The sequence below is a fragment of the Manacus vitellinus genome, unplaced genomic scaffold (assembly GCF_001715985.3).
Source record: "Manacus vitellinus isolate BGI_N305 unplaced genomic scaffold, ASM171598v3 scaffold_29_pilon, whole genome shotgun sequence".
NCBI lineage: Eukaryota > Metazoa > Chordata > Aves > Passeriformes > Pipridae > Manacus > Manacus vitellinus.
In genome coordinates, this window is record NW_021940207.1 from 3,383,117 (window position 1) to 3,393,577 (window position 10,461).

The following is a 10,461-nucleotide window of genomic DNA, read 5'->3' on the forward strand; positions in this document are numbered from 1 at the left end:
ACGGAGCTAAACGTGCTGCCCGCGCTCTCTTTCAGACCCCGAAGAACCAGATCAAACAGAAGAAAATGGCTCCTCCTCCGAAAAAGTTCGAGGAGAGCGAGGAGGAAGAGTCCTCTGACCTAGACGAAAGCAGCGGAGAAGAGGTGATGGATCTATAGATAAAAGTCGGAAGGATGCACGTGTTACAAAAGTGTCACGGGGCCTATGGGTTACACTGTGGCAAAATGAAAGTTAATAAACAATCGGTGTCTGTCAGTTAACTGTGGCTAAAAAATAAAGTGAATTTTATAAGGCAAAAGCAATAGGGAGGAAAACTAGAAATGTAGCAAAGTCTGTACTTCCAAGCTTTGGAAGGACTGTTGGGGTCTCAAAGCTGTCCTAAAGCTGATGAGCAAGTAGGTGAATATTAACTCTTGTAGAGCACAAATTATATGCAAGTCTAAAAGTTTCAACCTATTAAATGCTATTAGAGATCACTGATCTTGCTTCAGGGCCAGGAAATTTGGAGGGGCTTGAATGTTACATAAGTAATCTGTTAAAAGCATGGAAAATGTGGGTTTAGTCTTTATTAATTCAACAGGATGGGCAATTAAGGTAACTTAACAAAAACTGTCAGAAGGTAATGCTTTAGATTGTAGTTGCTGTATGTTTGTCTGATATTGAAGTAATTGTGGCATAAAGGGGCAGCATAAGAGTCTTACACTAATGTGTCTTTCAGATGATCCCTCAGAAGAAACCACAAAAAGTAGCTGTTACCCCAGCCAAGAAGGTTGCTACACCTGCAAAGAAGGTTGCTACTCCTGCAAAAAAGGCAATTACACCTGCAAAGAAGGCTGTGCCTACTCCACAGCCCAAAAAGGCTGTTGCTCCATCACCTAAAAAGGCAGCTGTCCTAACCAAAGGAGCAAAAAACGGAAAGAATGCCAAGAAGCAAGAGAGCGAGGAGGAGGATGACGACGAAGATGATGATGAAGATGAGGAGGACGATGAGGAGGAGGATGAAGAGGAAGAAGATTCTGGTAAGTTACTTTTGAAATATGCATTGATCCTTGTATAAGTTGTGGGAGAGGTGGGGAATCGGTGAAGTCTGGAGGAGAACTTGGGCTGCAGCTGCATTACACACAGCCTGTGAAGCACCTCCTAGTTTCCTGACCGTTCTTTGCTGAACTTAGTAAAAATCTTGTGAAACAAAATACTTTTTACCCATATCACTCAGTCTTCCAGCCTTGATAATAAAGACTTGTACTCTTGATGCAGATGAGGAGGAGGAACCACCAATGCCTGTGAAGCCTGCAGCCAAAAAGCCTGCAGCAGTACCAGCCAAAAAGCCTGCAGTTGTGCCAGCAAAGCAGGAATCTGAAGAGGAGGATGAAGAGGATGATGAGGAAGATGATGAAGAAGATGATGGTATGTGGGATTTAGGGAAATTTTGTCTGACTCTTAAAAAAGGGTGGGTAACTAATAAACACTTATAGGGAGCCTGGGGAGGGGAGTAACTTAATGAATTAGTGGGAATGATGCAGTGTGTGTGCCCATCTGGTTTTAGCTGGTTGATGTTGTCCATGTGGCTGAATGGGTGTTAGTTTATCTCTATTAGTAAAACTTCTTACTTTTGGTGAATGGGTATTATTTTTTAATGCAGTAAAACTTTAGGGGGAGAGGCAGCTTTTATAAACAATAACTATCAAATTTCTTTCTTGAGAACGAACAAACTTAAGGAGGTGTGAGAAACACTACTTTGCTTCACAGAATTTTCTTTTCTTAGTCTCAAAAGAGGCTTAATCTGAAACTGACTGAAATACTGTGCTTAACTTGTTTCAGAGTCTGAAGATGAAGCCATGGACACAGCCCCTGTTCCAGTGAAGAAAACCACTCCAGCCAAGGCCACACCAGTGAAAGCCAAGGCAGACTCTGAAGATGAGGAAGATGATGATGAGGAAGACGATGAAGAGGATGATGAGGATGATGAAGAGGAGGATGCTGAGGAGGAAAGTGAGGATGAAAGTGAGTTTAAATGCTTTTGAGATCATAACTACTCAATAAGAGGAAGGATGGCTGAACAAAAATTTTGTCCCGTCTTTTGGGCTGAGGAGCAGTTGTTCTATGACGAGAAGTCTTGTGTATGACTGGTGTAAAGTTTAATGCTCCTGTGTTGATTCTGTATAGAACAAAGTTCTGTATTTTTCAGTGTTGTTGTTTGTTCTCTGTCACAGAACCTGTCAAGGAAGCACCTGGAAAGAGGAAGAAAGAAATGGCCAATAAAAGTGCACCAGAGGCCAAGAAGAAGAAAACAGATGGTAAGTGGTGTGGGATCATCATACTTTTTTGATGGACTGAGATTGGACTGCAGGGTGAGGAACAGAACTGTGAAGAACCAGAATGCCAGGGGTGGGGTTTCCCGGCACAAATGATGATCATAAGGGACTTAATACTGACACATGATGTCACTTTTGAGCAGAAGCTGATGTGCTGAAGTTGTCTGGAGTCTGGCTCCCAGTTGTTAAAAAAACTGCCTTAAAAAAACCCACTTTATCTCTTTATTTAAAGGGCCTGTGTCAGCTTTCTCCCTCTTCGTGGGAAATTTGGTCTGCACCAAGGAGTTTGAAGAGCTGAAGGCTGGCATCAGAGAATTCTTTGGGAAGAAGAATATTGAAGTTTTAGATGTCAGAATTGGTGCTTCCAAGTGAGTTCATCAGCAGAATTCTGCTGCTTATTTCTTCTAATTGGCAATAATTTGTTTAGAGGGGTGCAAGTGTGCTCATGCTGATTGCCTTCAACATGGTTTGCTTGGTAGTGTATGGAGGAGCTACAGTACTGATATTAAGGCTACTGTTGTTTCAGGCGGTTTGGCTATGTGGACTTCTCATCTGCTGAAGATCTGGATAAAGCTCTCCAAATGAATGGAAAGAAGTTAATGGGTTCAGAAATCAAACTGGAAAAAGCAAAAAGCAAGGAAACTATGAAAGAAAATAAGAAAGGTATGGGCAATAACTCTGCATGCTTGTGTACATCAAAGAAGAGTTGTTACAATGGGAGCTTGGAGCAGGCTTGGGGTATTACTGATGCCTGCTTTTCTACTCTGTTATGGCAGATCTTCGTGCTCTGGCCTCTACATAGTAAAGTTTCTCAAATGCTAACATGTAGATATGCAAGTTCAGACTGGAATATCTGCAAATGTGGTCCCAAGAAATAGTACATATTGGGATGACTTTGGAGGAAATGTGTTACCTTTAAAGCTTTAAGACCTGTTTCCTGACTGTGATGCCCTTAAAAGAAGTTCAATGGCAGCATCGTTAACTTTCATAATAGTTGCTTTTGCAGCTTCTGAAAATGTGAATACTTGCTGTGGTTTATTTTCTGCTAGATAACTTGCTGGCAGTGGCAGTGGAGAAGAGGAGGGATTTTTAGCTGGTGACCTGAAAGTAACTTTTCTCTCTTTGCAGAGAGAGATGCCAGAACACTGTTTTTGAAGAACCTGCCCTACCGTGTAACCGAGGATGAAATCAAGGAGGTGTTTGAAAATGCAGTAGAAGTCCGGATAGTACTGAACAAGGATGGAAGCAGCAGAGGGTGTGTAGCTGAGAGGACTGTTGGATGTTTGCTGTTCCTTTGACTCTTGGCGTATTTTGATAAGCTTGTGTGTCCTTTAGCTGCCTTAAAGGAACCTGCTGCATTAGGTATACTGAAAAGGCTACTTTTTGCAGCATTTTTTTTCCACATCCTTTCCCCCCCCCATTCATGAGCTTTGTCATTTCCAGAAGGAGACATTTGCTGACATTCTTTCTTGTGCTGTAGGATGGCCTATGTTGAATTTAAAACAGAAGCTGAGGCAAACAAAGCTCTGGAGGAGAAGCAGGGCACGGAGATTGAGGGTCGTGCTGTGATCATTGACTTCACTGGTGAGAAGAGCCAGCAGGAACATCAGAAAGGTACTTTTCCAGACTGATAACGTGCATACAAATGACATTCAGGATTTAAGTCCACTTGTTTCAGAAGTTTTCTGTGGGTATGGCAACTTTAAGCACTGCAAGAAAAATAAGATATCAGGAAGGGCCCTTTTACCTGACTTGTGCTTGCTCTGCATCCTATGCATTTTATGTCTCTACTGCATGTTTCAGAAAAGGTGGGTCAGCAGATCTAGGTGACCAAAACAGGGTTGGATTTGGCTTTGTGCCTCACCTTGAGACAAGGAGAAGGCAACAACTACTCACCCTTAGACAGGGTCTGGTAGCAAGAGGAAGAGAGCTCTCCTCCAATCCTGCACTTACAGAACTGACTTTTCCCCATAGGAGGTGGAGAGAGGGAGTCAAAGACCCTAGTTGTCAACAACCTCTCGTACGCCGCTACGGAAGAGACGCTCCAAGAACTGTTTAAGAAAGCTTCTTCCATCAAGCTGCCACAGAACAACCAGGGCAGGTCTAAAGGGTATGTTGTGCCTTTCTCCTGCCTCCCCCCCCCAGGCTGGCATTGTGAATGACTTGCCTCCAGATACTCCCTGTTGCTCCCAGGCTGACTGAAATCTTCCTCTCCATATAGATATGCGTTCGTAGATTTTCCCACAGCTGAGGATGCCAGGGAGGCATTGAATTCCTATAACAACACAGAGGTTGAAGGCAGAACAATCAGACTGGAGTTCAGTGCACCATCATGGCAGAAAGGGAACACGAACGCACGAGGAGGATTCAGTCGTAAGTGTTGCATGCTTGATCGTGAAACAGCTGTGTCGGGAGGGCAACAGTCAGGCAAACTTGGGGCTGTTTTAAAACAAAAAACTGTGCCAATGGAGTGAAAGATCTGCATTATAAGTGAGTGTGCTGGATATGATGACTGATTATCTGAATTGCTGATGAAACTGTTGTCAAATTCCTCTAGATAGTCAAGTGCTGATCCAGCAGTGTCTGTAGAGTTAGTTGTTACCGCTGTTGATAAGATGCAGGCATCTATTTTACAAAACGGCGGAGTGGGAAGAACTTATTTTGACAGTATCAGGTTGGTGAATGGAAATCCTTTGATGTCAGTTTCTAACTACAGTCTTGGAAGAGTTTTCACGGGTTTGAGGTGCCTGAGGTGTTACTTGAAAACAGCCCCGTCATCCCTGGGAGCTGTTCTGCGAGCCAGTAGCGCAAGCTGGATGTGATAAGAAGCTAAAGGTTCCTTGTTCAGGTTGAATGACCTGTGAATATATTCCTTTTCCATAGAGCAAAGCAAAACATTGTTTGTCAGAGGCCTTTCTGAGGACACCACGGAAGAGACGCTAAGAGAATCATTTGAAGGCTCTATAAGTGCAAGAATAGTCACAGACAGAGACACTGGATCATCTAAAGGGTATGTTAAACATCCCCTGGGATCAGTTCAGGTGCTACAAAGCACCTTACACTGATCTGTGCAGTGGGGGAGGTTCTCATGCTCACTGGGTAATTGTGTGAAACAACTAAATTGGGTGGAAGCAGAGAAAGAGCATGGAGTGCAGCACATGCTCACTTCTCACCTCTTCTCAATGAGCTCCTTCCTGCCAACAAATCCGTGGCAGCTGATGGATTCGCACGAGAAGGATATTAACTGGTCAGTACTGGCAAACTCACAGTGGAGATCCATCGATTGTGATTAGCCACTGCTGTCCTACAGGTGACATGTCTGTGAGATGCAGAAGTGCCAGTGTTTGTTTCTGAAGGAATTGCTTTCGGGTACCTGAAGGTGGTGCTGCAGCTCACAGAGTGTGACTGACTGTCATTCTTGTAACCTGTTCTCTAGGTTTGGATTTGTGGACTTCAGCTCTGCAGAAGATGCCAAAGCAGCTAAAGAAGCCATGGAAGACGGGGAGATAGATGGCAACAAAGTGATCCTTGATTTTGCCAAGCCAAAGGGTGACTTCCAGCGTGGCGGCGGATTTGGTGGTCGTGGTGGCAGAGGAGGCGGCCGAGGAGGAAGAGGTGGATTTGGTGGCAGAGGTGGTGGCAGAGGTGGATTTGGAGGTAAGAGGAGGCAAATGCTTCTGTTCTGAAGGGATGTGCTCATAAATTAACCCAAAGCCATTCTTGGGGTTATGATGTGGGGGTACCAAAGAGCCATGGATTTGAATTTATTTTCTGTCCTGTGCCAGGATGGCTTTGGAAGGGCCAGTGGTATATATTACATATGTCTATAAAATATATATATGTGTGCACATATATATGTATATACACAATCATATATATTGTACCTCTAACTCTGTTCTTTGCAATAATTTTCTTTTTAGGTAGAGGTGGCTTCCGAGGAGGCAGAGGAGGAGGTGGAGATCACAAGCCACAAGGAAAAAAGATAAAGTTTGAATAAACTTCCCCTTTCCTTCCCCTTCTTCTGCTCTCCGAGACTATCTGAAAGGACTCCGGGGTTTTTTATTCTCCTTTGATCTTGGCGGAGCCTTCGGAGGACATTCCAAGAAGCGAAGCAGTACTGTGAGCCACTTGGAAAATACTAATTTTCATTTCAAGGAAGCGAGAGCAAGCCATTTTGACTGCTTGCCTGTTCAAAGGAACTTTTTAAAAAAAAAAAACACAAGTGATAGATGTGGGAATTTACCCCTTGTCTGTGAGTTGTCTTGAATTTATAATGTTTTACCATGTACAAATTTTTTTTTTCCTATAAACTTCTGTAGCATTTTTGCTGTAAAAATGCAGAATGTTTTATCATTTGTGCTTCAGCACCCTGTCTTGGACAGATTAAAGGACCTAAACTGGTTCGTGTTACTTCTGTGCCACTAAATGAAGCCAGGCTGGGAGAAAGAGGCTGTCTATAGCCTTCCCTCTCTTGTATTAAGGTCATTAGTGTCACAGCAGCAGCTTCTGTCCTGCTTTGCTTGAGCTTGTGTCAGCTCCCAGCTCTGTGTGTGTGCTGTGTTAGAGTGCTTGCAGGAAGGAGGGCAGAAGAATATGATTGCCAAGGTAAGCTCTGTGACCACAACCATGTTATTATTTTATTTTTTTTAACTAAAGATGCTGTGATGGTGCTTAGTAGCCAATTGCTCTTTTACATTCTTTTTAAACAAATGAGTAAATCAGATCTTGTACTAAGGCCCTGCAGCTCAGTTGCTACATCCTACAGGCATTTCCTCTTGTGTATCATTCCAAATTGTCTCCTCTTGAGTTGTCCCTAAGTATGAAGCAAATACATTGAAACAGGAGATGGGGGTAAGTGGCTGCTTACACACAGGCCTTCTGTTCTTCAGGCTGGGTCAGGGTGACTGCCTGGGGATGATGGAGCTCAGTGGCAATGGTGACCAGCCAGTTTCTCTAGCCAGGGATATGGCTGCTGTCCTACAGTGGCAGCTGTTGGGGTACAGAGTTTCTCCAAACGCGGGTGTAGAAAACAGGCACGGAAAGCAGGGCTCTGCCTTCCTGCGTGCAGGGACCTGCAGGCTCAAATGTCAAGGGCCTCTGCCCTGCTGAAAGGTCCTGCCCTGGGCTTTGGCATTCCAGCCACGTTCCAATGACCTTCATCGTCGGCTCTGGCTGCAGTTACAGACTGTTCCACCCTCCAGGCCCGTTGTACCAGCGCTGGGAACTTGGCAGAGCCCTTGCAGCCCTTCTTGTGGCTTCCCAACGTTGAGCCCTGGGGGAGCAGGGATTCCCTGTGACTTTAATGTTTTATGTTAACCAGTGGTGGGGGGCGGTCGGGAGGGTTACGGGTTTTGTGTGTTCTGTTTGTTTCGCGTCCTCGCCCCCCGTCCCTTGCCCGAGGCTCCCCCGGCCCTTTGGAATCGGCCATTTTGGAGCCGCGCGCGCGCCCCGCCGGCAAATGGTCGGAGGGCGGGTCCGGCCGCCAGGGGGCAGCACCCGCCCGCTGTTCCCACCGGGACTCGTCCCTCAGGACACACCGGCCCGTACACCGGGATACGGGCCCTGCGCCCGCTCCAGCACCCTGGGATGCTGGCTGGAGCATTCCCTCGCACCCCGGTACCCTGCAGTGGAGTCCCACAGTGGGACATGACAGCTCGGGGTCACACTGGAGCAGGAAAGGGCAGGACCAACCACAAGTGTGCCTGCCTTTTGTCCCCCTGTGTGAAATTTTTGATGCAGCTCCAGTGGCAGGTGGCCCAGCCTACCAAGTCCACCATGTCGTGGTCTGCTTTGCTGACCTCTCTACTCCCCATCACCATGTGGAGCAGCCGAGCTGGGAGCCAGCTCTGGAAACAGCCCCTGGTGCCCTACAGGCTCACCTGTGGCTTTCCTCTTTGCCCCAGCCGGCTTCAAACCTGATGTGGGTTTGTCCCTGCTCTGGGGTCACTGCTGACCCTTGGCATACGTGCCCCACTGCCCTGTGGCCAGGGCTTGTGTCACCTTTTGGTGGAGCTTTGGTTGGGGCAGAGGGGCAGTGAGGAAGGTCTTGCCGTGGGGAGGGGGGTGGGCACAGGAGGTGTCGATCTCCTTCAGCATGAGGAGAGGGTGTTCAACAAAACAGGTGAGTTTCCAACCCTTCTGGAAGTGACCCTTGTCATGGAGGTCAAGATGAGAAGCTCCTCACTGCAAGGCATCAAGAGGATCCAGAGTTTAGCTGGGTTTAAAATGGAGGTGGAGGAGTGCATGAAAGAGAAAATACCTGCCGGCCTTGTAAACTCCATGCCAGGCTCCAGGAAGCTGTGCCAAACTGGAACAGGGCAGCTACAGTCCCCAGATGTCCAGTCCAAGCAGTAGTTTTGTCACTGTAGCCCATTGCCAGGTTTTGTTCCCAGCAGAAACCCACTAGTAATAACAGGAGCTTGTAGGATTTTTTTCTTCCTCTTTTAACCTTTATTTAGAAACTAGAATATTCACCAAAATCTACAAGGTTTCTCTGTACAGGTCCCACCAGGTGAAGAACAACACTGAGAGGTGTCTGCACACAGCCCTTGCTCCCTGTACACGTTGCTACAAAGAGCAAGAGCCAACCCTGCATACAGGATGAATAAACTGCCCAGAGTACTGTACCTGACATAAATTATGGAGGTGTCAATTTGGAAAGTATTTCTGAACTCACTCCCAGTGGAAGGAGGGAGGAGAGGGGAAAGGAAAAGAGTGTTGTGTGCTGCCTAACCTATACAGGCACCAAAAATGCCCTCGGGGCTCTGCCCTGCACTGCTGGCACTTGCCCCAGGGACAGGGTGAGTGCATCGTACATCAAATTTCACAGTATCACTGCCAGCCAAGCCCTGGGCAGCACTGGCTCTTGCTCTTTCTCCTCTTCAAATCTGCAGACAGGGACATTTGCCTAGAGTGGCATGGCTTGGTGTGAGTTGCCTTTTTTGACTGGTTTATGCCCTTTTTAATTAATTTTCTAACCTGGGGAACATACAGACTTGGAGTAAACGAAACAGGCCCATTTCCAAAACACATTAGGAAAAAGAAAGAAGGAAAAAAAAAGGCACTGCACAGGGGGACCTTTGAGGTAGTCAAAAGTTTTTCCTTTCAATGTCTGGCACCAGAGAGGGAGAGAGCGAGCGCACCTGTGCCTGCATTTCACTGTGCATGGTCAGGGCCAGGGATGTGGCTGTGCTTGTCCACCCCATGCAGGGACATCTGAGTGTTCATACCCTGTGCCTGGGAGCTGGCACAGCCCTACCCATGCACATGTGTGGCTTTGCTTTGCTCACACCTGCAGTCGGTGGCTGGAGAACATCCATGGCCCTCTCGTGGCCATGTGTCTCTCTGTGTTGGGGGTTTCCATCACAGCAGCTGACCCAGGGCTCCCCTAAAGAACCTGTGGCCCTTCCAGCCATAAAAAGGGCCATGTCTCATGACACAACTCCCTGTTGTGCTCCTGCACCTCATCCTGTAGCATAAACACTGCAACAACCCTGAGAAGAGCAGATGTGGTGTGAAACGCCAGCCCTCCTTTACCTTGTCCCCTTGGACCCTGCTCCATGTGCTGGGGCAGGACCAGTGCTCCCCAGTCCACCCTGGAGCATCACCGTTGCTGCCAAACCAGGGCTAAGCCTGAAGCAGCCATGCATGGAGCCTTTGGGGGCTGTTGTCCCCCTCCAACCAAACCCACCAGGGCAGCCCTGCTGCAAGGAGAGGGTCTCCCCAGAGGAAACCCCCAGGATGCCTGCACCCAAGCTGAGGTCCCAGGTGTAACAAACCCCCAGGCCACTCTAGCTGGGGGCCACCAAGTTTCTCTGCCACTTCCTGGGCCACAGGCAAGAACAGTCTGCCTGGTCTCTTCTCTTTCCTGCCAGGAGGATCAAATCCCTGAGGAATTTCAGCTGAGTGCATTCCTCTGAGGGCATGCACAGCAAGGCCACAAAGGGTCTGGAAGCCACCATCGCCTGGGACCCTCTTATAGGGACAAAGACCCTGGTGCCCCAACTGCCATGCTGAAATCCTAAGGGGACCCAGGGCTGCTGAGGGCCAGCCTCGGAGGAGAGCCCCTTCCCCCAGCTGCACGTGGGGACACAGAGAGGATTTTGATGGGGATAAACCCAGTGTGCACAGGGTCAAGGTCACCGAA

The 10,461-nt window shown here is 47.4% G+C and overlaps 1 protein-coding gene and 3 non-coding genes across 4 annotated transcripts in view; all 4 read left to right on the forward strand.

The window, feature by feature from the left end:
- Positions 1–6,717, forward strand: part of NCL (nucleolin) — an 8,547-nt gene extending 1,830 nt beyond the window's left edge. Inside the window, exons 2-15 of the mRNA XM_029960735.1 lie at positions 36–143; positions 719–1,019; positions 1,258–1,407; positions 1,822–2,004; positions 2,214–2,297; positions 2,548–2,683; positions 2,842–2,978; positions 3,444–3,570; positions 3,796–3,929; positions 4,290–4,425; positions 4,537–4,688; positions 5,199–5,325; positions 5,752–5,972; positions 6,236–6,717. Of these exons, the coding sequence (XP_029816595.1) occupies positions 36–143; positions 719–1,019; positions 1,258–1,407; positions 1,822–2,004; positions 2,214–2,297; positions 2,548–2,683; positions 2,842–2,978; positions 3,444–3,570; positions 3,796–3,929; positions 4,290–4,425; positions 4,537–4,688; positions 5,199–5,325; positions 5,752–5,972; positions 6,236–6,312 (2,073 nt within the window). The 3' untranslated portion in view covers positions 6,313–6,717. The remainder of the gene's footprint in view (positions 1–35; positions 144–718; positions 1,020–1,257; positions 1,408–1,821; positions 2,005–2,213; positions 2,298–2,547; positions 2,684–2,841; positions 2,979–3,443; positions 3,571–3,795; positions 3,930–4,289; positions 4,426–4,536; positions 4,689–5,198; positions 5,326–5,751; positions 5,973–6,235) is intronic.
- On the forward strand, positions 2,401–2,470 carry LOC112841160. Its single transcript, XR_003212783.1, has one exon. It is a non-coding gene; the product is annotated as a small nucleolar RNA SNORD82 (small nucleolar RNA).
- Positions 4,816–4,892, forward strand: LOC112841161. Its single transcript, XR_003212784.1, has one exon. It is a non-coding gene; the product is annotated as a small nucleolar RNA SNORD20 (small nucleolar RNA).
- Positions 5,489–5,627, forward strand: LOC112841155. The gene has a single exon (XR_003212778.1). It is a non-coding gene; the product is annotated as a small nucleolar RNA SNORA75 (small nucleolar RNA).
- Positions 6,718–10,461: the final 3,744 nt, after the last annotated feature.